The following is a 13,126-nucleotide window of genomic DNA, read 5'->3' as shown; positions in this document are numbered from 1 at the left end:
AGTCTAAGTCATTATAACTGCTTTTTTCCTTTAGAATATTCTGTCACATAACCTAACAAAGTTATTTTCTTTGTAGAATATTCTTGCGAGAGCTAGAAAATTACATAGAATACCCAGAGCTGGTGGGAAGGTGTTTCCTTGAAAGGGTATGTATTCGAGAGAATGTGTGTTACTCGCTGTTCTGGTCTCACTCAGCTCTGCCTACTACTTGAATTAGAAGCCCAGCATTCTAGTTATACAGGCAGTCCCTGGGTTACGTACAAGATAGGGACTGTAGGTTTGTTCTTAAGTTGAATTTGTATGTAAGTCGGAACTGGTACATATTGTAGGGGAAACGCTAGCCAAACATTTCTCCAGAGCTCAGTTTTATTCTCCCACACCTCACTTCCCTCAGTCCTTTATTCTCAAGATGAGGTGTCTGCTGAGAAAAGCCGCTCCACGTCTCCCTGGTCTGCTGGGGGTGGGGGGGCGCTAGCTTCGCGTCTCCCTGGTCTGCTGGGGGGAAGCATCTAGTGCGGGGTTGCCTCACCCCGTTTGTAAGTAGGGATCCGATGTAAGTCGGATCCATGTAACCCGGGGACTGCCTGTAGAACAATCTATGACTACAGAGGAAATAGAAGACAAACAGAAAAGAGAGGAGAGCTGGGCAAATCTACAAAAAAGATTAATTGCAAATATTCAGGGCTTGCCGAACTGCAGCGAGCCCCGCTCGCCAGCTGCACTGTCCGATGATCTGCGCATGCGCAGATCGCCGGAACCCAGCTCTTCCAGGTTACAGTCTACTCGCCACGGGCGAGTAGTTTGTATAATTTGTCGAGCCCTGCAAGTATTCATTAAAATAAAAGCTTGAATTTGCTTCCATAATATTCACAACTTGTGGCACTTCTGTTCAGAAGGTGAAACTCAATAATCTGCAAAGGACCAGGATAAAGCCTATGTAACATGTAAGCCCTGTTAAAACTCAACTAGCCTGAGCTGAAGTAGAACTTGTGTGCCGCATAGGCTTTGTGCATGGTAAATTTGACCTGGGGGTAATAGATTCATAAATACGATTTTGACTCTAGCAGAAACATTTCTCTACTTTTAAAAGGTTCAGTCATACAGTTAGGGAGCAGCAATAACACCACATGACTTACATGATCAGCCATGCCATGGAATAACAAATAGTAAAACCCTTAAAGACATTGAAGTGAACCGTGCACAACCATAGTTGGATGATATTTTAGTTCAAAGTGATTGAACGCTGTGTACGGACTTGAATTTGATACATTTGTTCATTATTGCACAGATAACGCAAACAGAAAAACTGCAATTGTACAGGAAAAAAATGATGTGCTACAGAGACTTTGTCCCACTCCACAAGAGTAGAACTCTTGATTTTACTGATGTTAATTAACATACTTTCTGAATGGATAGCAAAACTTTATGAATTAGCTACTAGCAACATTTACTAGCTGGATGCATCTGGTGACATAGTAATCAATCACTAAAGAACACTTCTCTATTGTATTACTGCTTGCCTATATTCATGGTTAATATTAAAGTGCTATGCAGCTGTATTTCCTCTTTATATATTAGTTTAAATAAGTGATTTATATACGTGAATTGTACATATTTTAAAATGGCAAAGTTAAACAGAAGCAAGAATTAACAAGAAAGTGTTCTTTTAAAATTCTGCAATACAATATGTAAATTAATATGCTTCAAAATTATGGCAAATATTTTAACAATATTTTTTGTCATTAATGTTCCAGGGAATTATACTATCATTTGTCCTCTTTTTTTTTTTTTTTTTCTTAGTCTCAGAAGTAGGAATTCCTAAGTATTTTAAACGCTTTTTAGTAAAAGTTCAGTACTTGAATTCACAATAACCTTTTTTTATGGAATTCAGATGGAAGATTTCCAGATGTATGAAAAATATTGTCAAAATAAACCCCGATCTGAAAGCTTGTGGAGGCAGTTTTCAGACTCTGCATTTTTTCAGGTATACTTACTTAAGTCTTCATTTTTCTCAATGTTTCTAAGATTGAATGAAGAAAGACTTTATGTATTAATGAAGTGCTAAATTCATCATAGGAATGTCAGAGGAAACTTGAGCACAAACTGAGTTTGGATTCCTACTTACTGAAGCCTGTTCAGAGAATAACCAAATACCAATTACTGCTGAAGGTAGGGGGTACAGAACAATATGCATGAGTATTCTTTTGGTGGTTGGGCATTTTTAAAAAATTACACTATTTTGTAGTTGTATGTCACTATTTGTCTCATCCTACCCCAAGAAAAGCCTAAAGGCAGTAGGAATAAGACCATACATGGACTTTCAAGGCATGAAGGGTGATGGGCAGATTTCAATCTGTCATCTTGTTCAGTTCTCTTGTTTCTCTGATTCTAAAAGCAGGAAGTGGGTGGGCAATCTTGTGCTTCATATATAGAGTTTGCTATAATTCTTTTTGACTTTGTTCTCCCACTGAGTAGACAGAAGGAAGACTAGGACAAACAGACTTGTAAGGGATACTTTCTATTTGCTTGAAACTTGACCACTGCAGAAATTGGCACCATGGGCTTGAAAATATACTCAGAAAAATGCCTGTGCAATCATATAGAAACTCTGCAAGGTAATGCAGAGGCATGCATTTCTGGAATCAAGTGTTTTTTAATTTATGCCACTGTATGTTTTTGGAAATACAGGATAATGTTTAATATAATAATTTTTATATTGGAAGCCTGACAATTTTGGAAATGCTATACCAAATTTCCAAACATTTAATACAGGTCTTATTTTTTTCCCATTGTAAATTATTTAATAGATATTCAAAACATAACCTAGCACAGTGGGTTTTTGACCTGTGAGCAGGGCTTCAGGCTGCAATCAAAATAACAGCTTAAAATGAGCATGGGATGTACCTAAATTTTAGAGCTAGATAACAATAGAAACCTTTTTCACAAAACTTCATGCCAATCTTTTCACCATATTGATAGCAACTGTTTGCAACATTGGGCTTATATAGGCCTCGTTTCCAGAGGCAAGAAGTAGAATTTAGAACCATCTGACTCTGTCTTATTTTATCCATTACCATGGGATTTTTGGAGATTCCCACCTTCTCCTCCTCAGGCTTTTTTCAATTGTGGCAAGTGGGAATTTTTGGTTGAAATTAACACACAGAACCAGATAGTGTTGGGGGAGGGGAGGAGGAATTAACAGATGAAAGCTCATCTCAAAATTCAGTGTTGAAAGTGCACACATCTAGAGATGTAATAGTTATCTGTTTACAAAACAGAATGAGCATCACATCGTTTTTCCCCATAGGAAATGCTGAAGTACAGTAAAAACTGTGAAGGAGCTGAAGATCTGCAGGAGGCATTAACCTCTATACTAGGTATTCTCAAAGCAGTCAATGATTCTATGCACCAGATTGCCATTACCGGCTATGACGTAAGTGACCGCATTTCTTAATTGTTGTACAGATACAAAATGAAGTGAATATAATAATGTATGTAATAATGCAAATGGGATTTTGCAACAGTTTTCTTTTGACTAATCTCTGATCTGTGCTGTCTAGTAAAAATAATGGGGAAATGGATTCTGACACATTTCTCACCAATCTCACTACTAGTATGTACTTTCAGTATATTTTATTAGAAGTCCCAATCCCATTTTGTTGATTCCAGTTTTCCTCTTGAAAATTTCTTTGAAACAATTTGTGTGGTGAGAGTGTGGAGACCCATTCAACCCAACTGTAAACGGTGCATGTGAGGGAAGCTACTTTAAGCTAGGGAGTGTCACAGTACTCGCTCCCCTGCACTCCTACTTCCAGAACCTATGGACAAGGCCACATGTTTCAAGCATTGTTAACCTTTACCTAATGCTTTATCTTTAGAGGGAAATTTCCTCTCAAGATGATCTAATGGGGAAGTTGTGATTCCAGAACCAAACCCAGGAATAATAGCATCCTATATCCCAGGAAACAGTGACAAAGATTTGGAGACCATAGTGGATAATCATGAACATGAGCTCCCAACATGACTCTGTGGCCAAAACAGCTAATGTAATGCTGGGATGCATAAATAGGAGAAACTTGAGTAGGATTAGAGAGGTTATTTCACCTCTATCTTGACACTAGGGTGTCCAGTTCTCGTGTCCACTATTCAAAGAGGATGTTGATAAATTGGAGACAGTTCAGAGATGTGCTTGAGAAAGATTAAAGAATGAGAAGATATGCCTTAGAGAGACTTAAGGAGTTCAATCTATTTGTCTTAATAAAGGGAATATTAAGGATTAGAGTCCATAAGTCCCTATTTGGGGACATATATTTAATAATGTTTTTTCAGTATAGCCAGGAAAAGTATAACACAGTCCAACAGCTGGAGGTTGAAATTAGGCAAATTAAGACTGGAAATAAGGTACACTTCTTACTGTGAGGGTGATCACAGAATCATAGAATACTAGAACTTGAAGGGACCTCGAGAGGTCATCAGGTCCAGTCCCTTGCCCTCACAATGAAACATTGGAACAATTTACCAAGTAGCCTCACGGGTTCTCCATCACAAACAAGTTTTAAAAGAAAATTGGTGGCTTTTCCAAAAAAATCTGCTTAGGAATGGTTTGGGGGAAGTTCTGTGGCCTGTGTTATGCAAGAGGTTAATCTAGATGATCATAATGGTTCCTTCTTGCCTTAGAAACTATGACTCTGGACAGTTCCCATTGATTTCAGTAGGGCCAGGCTTTCACCCCCACATTCCATTTTATCTGAACCATCAAATTTAAAAGGTTTAGATACGACTTTTTTTGTATTTTACTAATCTGATTAGTATAACTGTCAGATTTCTCTTTAGTATTTGGATGTACTGTTGGATGTTAGATGTTGCTTATAATTTGTTGATTTCAATCTGCATGTAATGGTGGATTCCTCGCCCTTTCTTTATTGACAGTGGTTAAAGTCTAAATAAGAAATACCATTGCTGCTTCTGTTCTCTTCAGGCTAATTTGGACCACCTTCATCACACATCTTTGTGTAATGTCTTCCCACTTTCAAGATTAATAAAGCAAAAAAATATGTATAAAGGAACAATGTCAACTAATTTTTTTATTTTTTTTAAAATTGATAGAGAACCTTTTTTACAAATACTTTATTTTTCTCTCGCTCTCTCCTGTCTCACAATTCTAGGACCATTCTTCCCTACTGATTGTGGGAGTTTCTGGTAACAACTGTACTGCTAGAACAACATTTTTTCAGACAGAAATGTATTGTCAAGTTGATCATGTCCCTTCAAAGTGTAAACAACTTCACTGTTTTTGTTTTAGGGAAACCTGAATGAACTAGGCAAGCTTTTAATGCAAGGATCCTTCAGTGTATGGACAGATCACAAAAAGGGCCACTCAAAAGTGAAGGATTTGGCACGTTTCAAGCCAATGCAAAGGCACCTCTTCCTCCATGAGAAGGCAGTGTTATTCTGTAAGAAGAGAGAAGAAAATGGAGAGGGATATGAAAAAGCACCTTCCTACAGTTACAAGCATTCCTTAAATGTAAGATATTTAGCAATCATATTAAGAATAAGACAGTAGTAGTACTTAAGCTTTGAGCTGTTTTATTATAGTATATTGTGTTTATTCACTGAAGTCATAAAACTTTATTTGTAAACATGTTATATGCCTTAAACACCTAAAGAATTTTTTGTAGCATAGAATTTGCACATAGAAGCAAATCTGGCCAGTATTGATATAATCTCTTCTCTTTGTGCTATTTTTTCTGTCCTTCCCATCTCTCCATAGCTTCCCTTTTTAATGCCAAGATCACCTGATTTGAGATTACAAAACTATATTAGGGTAATGTAGTCCAGAATGTGATCCCCTTACCCATGTCAAATAGTTAATTGGGATTACTAGCAGAGTAAGTGACTATACATATAAGTCACCCTACATATAAGTGTGTCCAAATCTGGCCCTTAAATGAGAGATGATTTTTCGTTCTGCCCTGATTAATTTACAGAATCTCCCCTTCATTCTGGCACACTAATAAGAGCTTTACTCTCAGCTGTTAATCTTTCCCACTTCATAATGCATGGATTATACATGAACAGTGGATTGGCTTGAGTGAAAAACATCAGTTTTTCTGCTGAATAGGTTTTAAACAGTTCAGTGTATTGGAATCAAAGGTGGTGACTAATGGTCTTCTGTTACCATTATTTTCACTGATGCTTAGCATGTCAACATCTGTTTGTTGTGTTTGCCAGATGACAGCTGTTGGAATAACGGAGAACGTCAAAGGTGACTCAAAGAAATTTGAAATCTGGTATAATGCGAGGGAAGAAGTTTACATCATTCAGGTAACGGTGTTTCACTTTACTTTCTCATAGGCCTATATTTTTGTTCTACATACAGTTTTTAATTTGAGCCATGTGCTTTCACAGAATAAATGATGAGGTGATTTCCCCATTTCCTGTATGCTTGCAGGTGTTGCTCTTACTTACATAAATTATTATTTCAGTCTTAGCAATGTCACTTGGACAAGAAGCCTAAGTAACAGACATGTGCAGCAAGTCTTGTGTAGTATTCTTCAAAATAAAAGTTGAGACTTTCTGGTTTGGAAGTGAGACAGTGATGCTTTCTGACTTCTAATAAGAGAAGTAAATGGAGCCTATATGTGTCACTGTACAATCCAGATGCACAAAAAAGTGCCTAGTGAAGTGTTTTTCATGTTTGTACATAAAGATCTGAGAGTATGTGTAAGATTAATTAAACCAGCCCACTGACTGTAATAGGAGCTGTTCAGTGGAAAGACAAGAAAAGGGGAAAATATAACACTTAATTTATCAGAGGAAGAGAGAAATTATAGAAGTAAAAAAATTAAGTACAGGTTGAACCTCTCTGGTCCGTCGTCATCTGGACCACGGATATTGCTGTATCAGAGAGCCCCAGCGGCCGGAAGCAGGGGCTATCTGGAAATCTGGCGACAAAGGAGCCAGCAACTGGAAGTCTGGCTGGGGCTGGGAGTGGAGCCAGTTGGGAGACCGGTGGCAGTTGATAGGCCAATGGCCAGGAGCCTAGACGGGATTGGGAGCAGAGCTGGGCTGGGAGCTGGGGGCTGGCAGGGAGTCTGATGGCAGAGGAGCCAGGAGCCCAGCCAGGGCTGGGAGCAGAGCTGGATCAGCAGCCCAAGGGTAGGAGCCCAGCTGAGGCCAGGAGCTGTGCCCAGTTGCGACTGGGGCCCAGCCAGGCTGGCTGCCTGACACAGGCCAGGAACAAAGCCCAGTGGCCAGGATCAGGAGTGATGTTGGCAGCTGTGAGGAGAGCCAGGACTGATGGCCAGGAGGGGTGCCCATTTGGGACACTGGCAGCCCCCTGGAAGAGCATGGAGGCCTGCAGCAGACGGGCCAGAATTGATCTCCCTGGTCCAGCAAATGGGACTGGTCAGGTCCGAAGGGTGCCTGACACGGAAGGGTCAACTTCTCGTATTCAACTCCTATAAAGCTTTTTGGGATACAACTGAGATGTTACAAGGTGTAATGGTTTTTTTACTATATTACTGTACATTGGTAAAATGAGGAGAATGGAGCCAACACACAGAGGTGACTGCAGAGGGTACTTTTAAACAGAAGAGGTGCTCTAAAAAGAATAAAAAAGAGGAAGTGGTGCCTCATTTTATAAGTTACTAATCTAAGCCGTGCAGCCCAGAAATTTTGAGATATGATTCAGATGTCATTGACCAAAAAGTGGAATGTAACTGTTTGAACTTGATCTTGCATGAATTTACAAATGTGCTTAACTTTACACACCTGAGCTACCCATTGATGTCAATGCCACTATTCAAGTATGTAAAAGTTACTGTGTGTGTTTGTAGGATACAGGCCTTTATGATGAAAAAGATAAGATTCACAACATTTCAGGAAAAATTTGCATAAATAAGTCTTGTTAATTTTCTCATTAGAGAAATCAAGTTTCTGCGACAGTGACAAAAAGTTAAAAATTACATAGAACAGTTAGATGTCTGCAAGTCACCAGGGCTTGGTGAAATGCGTCCTAGAATAGTCAAGGAACTGATAGAGGAGTTATCTGAGACTTTAGCTATCATCTTTGCAAAATTATGGAAGTCGGGAGAGATTCCAGAAGACTGGAAAAGGGCAAATATAGTGCCCATCTATAAAAAGGGAAATACAGTAAGAACAATGCAGGAAACTACAGGCCAGTCAGTTTAACTTATGTGCCAGGGAAGATAATGGAGTAGGTAATTAAGGAATTCATCTGCAAACATCTGGAAGATAATAAGGTGATAGGTAACAGCAAATGTGGATTTGTAAAGAACAAATCATGTCAAACCAATCTGATAGCTTTCTTTGATAAGATAACAAGTCTTGTGGATAAGGGAGAAGTGGTGGACATGGTATGCCTAGATTTTAGTAAAGCATTTGATATGGTCTCACATGACCTTCATATCAACAAACTAGGGAAATACAACCTAGATGGGGCTACTATAAGGTACATGCATAACTGGCTGGATAATCGTTCTCAGAGAGTAGTTATTAATGGTTCACAATCATGCTGGAAGGGCATAACAAATGGGGTTTCACAGGGATCTGTTTTGGGACTGGTTCTGTTCAATATCTTCATCAACAATTTAGTTGATGGCATAGAGAGTACTCTTATTAAGTTTGCAGATGATACCAAGCTGGGAGGGATTGTGACTGATTTGGAGGATAGGGTCAAATTGAAAATAATCTGGACAGACTGGAGAAATGCTCTGAGGTAAATAGCATGAAGTTTTTAATAAGGACAAATGCAAAAGTACTCCACTTAGAAAGGAACAATCCATTTCACACATACAGAATGGGAAGTGACTGTCTAGGAAGGAGTACTGCAGAAAGGCATCTAGGGGTCATAGTGAACCACAAGCTAAATGAGTCAGCAATATGAGGCTGTTGAAATAAAAGCAAACATGGTTCTGGGATGCATTAACAGGAGTGTTGTGAGCAAGAAACGAGAAGTCATTCTTCCACTCTACTCTGCACTGATTAAGCCTCAATTGGAGTAGTGTGTCCAGTTCTGGGCACCACATTTCAAGAAAGATGTGGAGAAATTTGAGAAGGTCCAGAGAATAGCAACAAAATATGATTAAAGGTCTAGAAAACATGAAGTATGAGAGAAGTTTGAAAAAAAATGGGCTTGTTTAGTTTGGAAAAGAGAAGGCTGAAGGGGACATGATAGTGGTTTTCAAGTATCTAAAAGGGTGTCAGAAGGAAGAGGGAGAAAAATTGGCCTCTGAGGATAGGATAAGAAACAATGGGCTTAAATTGCAGCAAAGGAGGTTTATACTAGATATTAGGAAAAACTTCCTAACTGTCAGGGTGGATAAACAGTTGCATAAATTGCTATGAGGGTTGTGGAATATCCATCACTGGAGATACTTAAGAGCAGGTTAGCCAAACATCGCTCAGGGATGATCCAGAAGGTGCTTGGTCCTACTGTGAGGGCAGTGGACTGAACTTGATGATATCTTGAGGCCACTTCCAGTTCTAGTGTTCTATGATTGTCTGAAAAGCATCATTTCTCCCAGCCTCCCAGATGAGGTAAAAACTTAAAACAACTCACCTATACTCAAGACTGAGAGATAGTTCTGTTTATTATTAGGGCTCTTCCTATCAGTGTTTTTGCAATCATTGTTTAGTGTAACTAGCTTTCAGTACTTGATTACTTGTTTCTTTTTTTGTGATAGGCACCAACCCCTGAAATTAAAGCTACCTGGGTAAATGAAATTAGAAAAGTGTTAACTAGCCAACTGCAGGCATGCCGAGGTAAAACATTCTCTTTATCTCTTTCCTTCTCCCTTCTGCCCAGTGGAGTTTTATACTGGAAACCCCATTCTATACACCTGGGTTGCAAGAAAATTCTGAAAACAAAGGCTCTGAATAGAGAGAAGTAATTTTGATAGATATTTTTCTTTCTTGCAGAAGCTAGTCAGCACAAAACACTAGAACAGACGCACAGTTTACCTTTACCTGCATCAACTTGTACAAGGTAAGTAAATATGTTGTCAAGTAAAGTTAGTGGGGTTAAACATAGCAGATTGCTACAAAATACATTAGACTTACCAAGGAGGCTTGTCTAGGTTCATCTACACAGCAGGGCTTAACTCGAAACAAGCTATGCAAATTGAGCTACATCAATTGTGTAGCTTACTTCAAATTCGGGAGCATCTGCACAGCACTTATTTGGAAATAGAGCACTCTTCCTCCAACTTCCCTTACTCCTTGTACAACGAGGGTTACAGGAGTTGGAGTAAGAAGTCCTCCAGCTTGACAGTATTTCGACATTATTTTGAAATAACTGCCTGCTGTGTAGATGTAAACTGTTATTTTGAAATAACGCTAGTTATTTGGAGATAATGTTGCTGTGTAGACATACCCTCTGTTGTTCTTTTGTCCACTTGCCTCCTACTATACTTTTTACTTCCGCTGCTTTTCTGCCACTTTAGAATTATAGACCTGAGGTTTAAATAGATTTTGAACTGTTACATTGTTTTACATAAAGAGTTTATAGCAGTGGCATGAACTAGAAAATAGCACAGTCTAGTTGCCTGTTTACGGAATATAGCATTATATTTGAGCATTTCTGTCGGTCTGTCTGTCTGTTCAAGAACTCCTCCTAAATGGTAAGAACTAGGACCACCAAATTGGGTATGCAGCTTCCTCTTATCATAACTTAAAGCAAGGCCAGGGTTTGGTTGTGGCAGGAAAATGGGATGAGCCTGGAATGGGATTGCTTCTCATAAAACCAGACAGAAAAGAGACAGAATCACCAAATTAATTACAATCCCAAAATTAACCTAACTGTGTGAAAGTTGAAAGAGGGCTCGGGGCAGGCAGGGCTCAGGGGCGGGCGTGCAGAGTGCCACCTCTGCCTGTCAGTCGCAGCACAGAGCTACCAGAGCGGCTTGGTTCTGGGCTATGGCGGGGGGGGGGGGGCTGTGCCTTGCCCCAGCTGTGGCAGCTTTTTGCTAGGGCCATGGGAAGGGGGTATCTCACCCCCCTCCATGGCAGTTCTGTGGTAGAGCCGGCACCCTCCCACCCACCCCACCCCAGCCACATCTGCCCAGAGGAGCAGGTGTCTGCTCCACCCAGCCATGGCACCAACCCGGAGATGCCAGGAGACAGTTGGTCCTTCCATGGCCTCCACACCCTAGCCAAGCAACATGCACCCTTCCACTGGCTGTGCCCAATGCAGCTATAGCAGCAATCATAACACACATGGCTGCAATCTTGGGTGCCAGTCCCCATCCTAGCTTTCCAGGAAATGGAGGCCAGGGTGTATGCAGTACTCTTCAGTACCTATGTCTGTAGCAAGGAGCAACACCAGCCTTGTGGTTATAGCAGGGACAGATATCTGCCATCCCTGTTCAGACTTAGAATTTCAGGAGGTTTATAATCTGAATTTTTTTCTGACAAACAGTCCTTCAAGGAATCAGGGAAGAAACTTAAAAAAACTAGAAGAGAGAAAAACTGATCCCACAAGCCCAGAAGGTTGTCTCACCTCAGTAACACCAAAGTACCCTGAGAGAGGCAAAGGTGAGTCTCAGTTATCAGTTCAATTATCCATGGGCATAGAGTACCTTACTGAGGGGAAATGGAGTCTCCAGTGTAAAGTGAGAGCTAGGAAAATGCTCTTAGGTTTTTATGTTACAGGGACAACATTGTTGATGATCCTACAGATTTGATGGTTTCTCAGATCTCTCTTTTACTGGACAAATGTCTTGACACTACCTCAGAATTCTTAAAACCTTGATGGGTGTGTTTAGAAGAGCCCTTTATTCCTCTGTGCCTGGGTTCCCATTACTGAGCTCAGCCACTAGACCACTTCTAAACATAAATCCTGTACGGAGGTGATAAATTCTTGCTTGGATTCTTCTACAATGCATGAACTTACTGATTTTTATTTCTCCCTCAAAATGCTAGTTCTCTGGAATACTGCTGGATGATTTTTGCCTTGACCTTTTCATGTGTCTTTCCCCTTTCTCTCTTTTCATCTCTCTCCTCATTTGTAGATAATTCAATAATTAGTTCTACCTCAGAAAGCTCTGCACTGTCAAAAAAGCGCTTTACACTTCAGGGCTTTACTAACCTCAAAAGTCAAAAAGGTAAATTTTTAACAAACTAGATTCTGTTTTCCAGTCAAGGCTGTAGTTGGTGTATCACGTGCAGGTGTTTGTGTGAATATATACACTCATTAGAGAGATATTGCTTAGCTCCTCTCCTAAGGTTAAGTTGTTTTTTGGCTATCATAGAACCTGGCAAAGGGCCCGGAGGTAGAAAGTCCACTGAGAGAAATGGACAGGAGCAAGTGCCTATAATTTCCATTGCACTGGTATGGGGTATTTTAGAACATAGTGCTAGCCAAGATGGAGGAAGGCTGAATCCAGGTCCTGTACACACAAGTTCCTTTTGTGGAGTCTCCAGAAGAAGCTTAAGCTGCTTACCTCCAATGGGAACACGGTAGGAGGGTGGCAGTGGAAACCTCAGGTGCCTACCCTCAAAGTGAATGAGCTCTGGATTATTATTTGTATTAAAACCAGTAGAGAACCAATATTTTATTAGAAGTATTTTCTCATTAACTTCTTATTCATCAAATTTTCAGTATTTAATGCAAGACTGTGCAAGGGATGCTGCTATATTTGAGGTTATAGGGAAATAAGAATTCGGGTTTTTTTCAAGAAGTCTTCCGCTTTGCTCTGCTTAATAGTCTGCACTAATACAACACTTAGCACAACACATGATTTTCAAATACACTCTTCACATGTCTTTTTCGACACTGATTACCTTTGAGTTCTATCTGGAGAGACTGTATCAGCATAGTGTGTCTAAATACTCAAAGCACATATGAGGTAAGCACTAATACTCCATGCTTGCCTTGACAGAAACTCCATCTCCTACTGGTAAAAACCTGACATTGCCAATGATCCTTCTGACAGGACCAGGTATTGCTGTAGAATTAGTTTTGCCAGAATAAAATGATTGTTTTTTTATAATATTTGTACCTAAAATGCAGATTTACAGTTGATTTATAGTTATTTTAGGAAAAAATCATACATTTCTATACATAATTGCGAAAATGCCCTTGCCAGTTTAGCCCAGTTTAGTG

General features: G+C 39.8%; 1 protein-coding gene across 17 annotated transcripts in view; it reads left to right on the top strand.

Moving 5' to 3' along the window:
• Positions 1–13,126, top strand: part of MCF2L (MCF.2 cell line derived transforming sequence like) — a 248,239-nt gene that overhangs the window by 225,301 nt on the left and 9,812 nt on the right. For 8 of the 17 annotated variants that reach the window (XM_075917179.1, XM_075917373.1, XM_075917106.1 and 5 more), the window contains 10 exons: positions 77–146; positions 1,892–1,984; positions 2,077–2,169; positions 3,308–3,433; positions 5,303–5,524; positions 6,232–6,324; positions 9,708–9,786; positions 9,943–10,009; positions 11,441–11,556; positions 12,033–12,125. In XM_075917179.1, the coding sequence (XP_075773294.1) occupies positions 77–146; positions 1,892–1,984; positions 2,077–2,169; positions 3,308–3,433; positions 5,303–5,524; positions 6,232–6,324; positions 9,708–9,786; positions 9,943–10,009; positions 11,441–11,556; positions 12,033–12,125 (1,052 nt within the window). Of the gene's footprint in view, positions 1–76; positions 147–1,891; positions 1,985–2,076; positions 2,170–3,307; positions 3,434–5,302; positions 5,525–6,231; positions 6,325–9,707; positions 9,787–9,942; positions 10,010–11,440; positions 11,557–12,032; positions 12,126–12,902; positions 12,963–13,126 lie in introns of all 17 variants that reach the window. The other 9 variants (XR_012900192.1, XM_075917740.1, XM_075917634.1 and 6 more) reach the window with 3 other exon arrangements.

This window comes from Pelodiscus sinensis, chromosome 1 (assembly GCF_049634645.1).
Source record: "Pelodiscus sinensis isolate JC-2024 chromosome 1, ASM4963464v1, whole genome shotgun sequence".
In the NCBI taxonomy this organism is placed as follows: domain Eukaryota; kingdom Metazoa; phylum Chordata; order Testudines; family Trionychidae; genus Pelodiscus; species Pelodiscus sinensis.
Note: the sequence above shows the minus strand (reverse complement) of the source record. Positions and strands in the feature narration are given on the sequence as shown.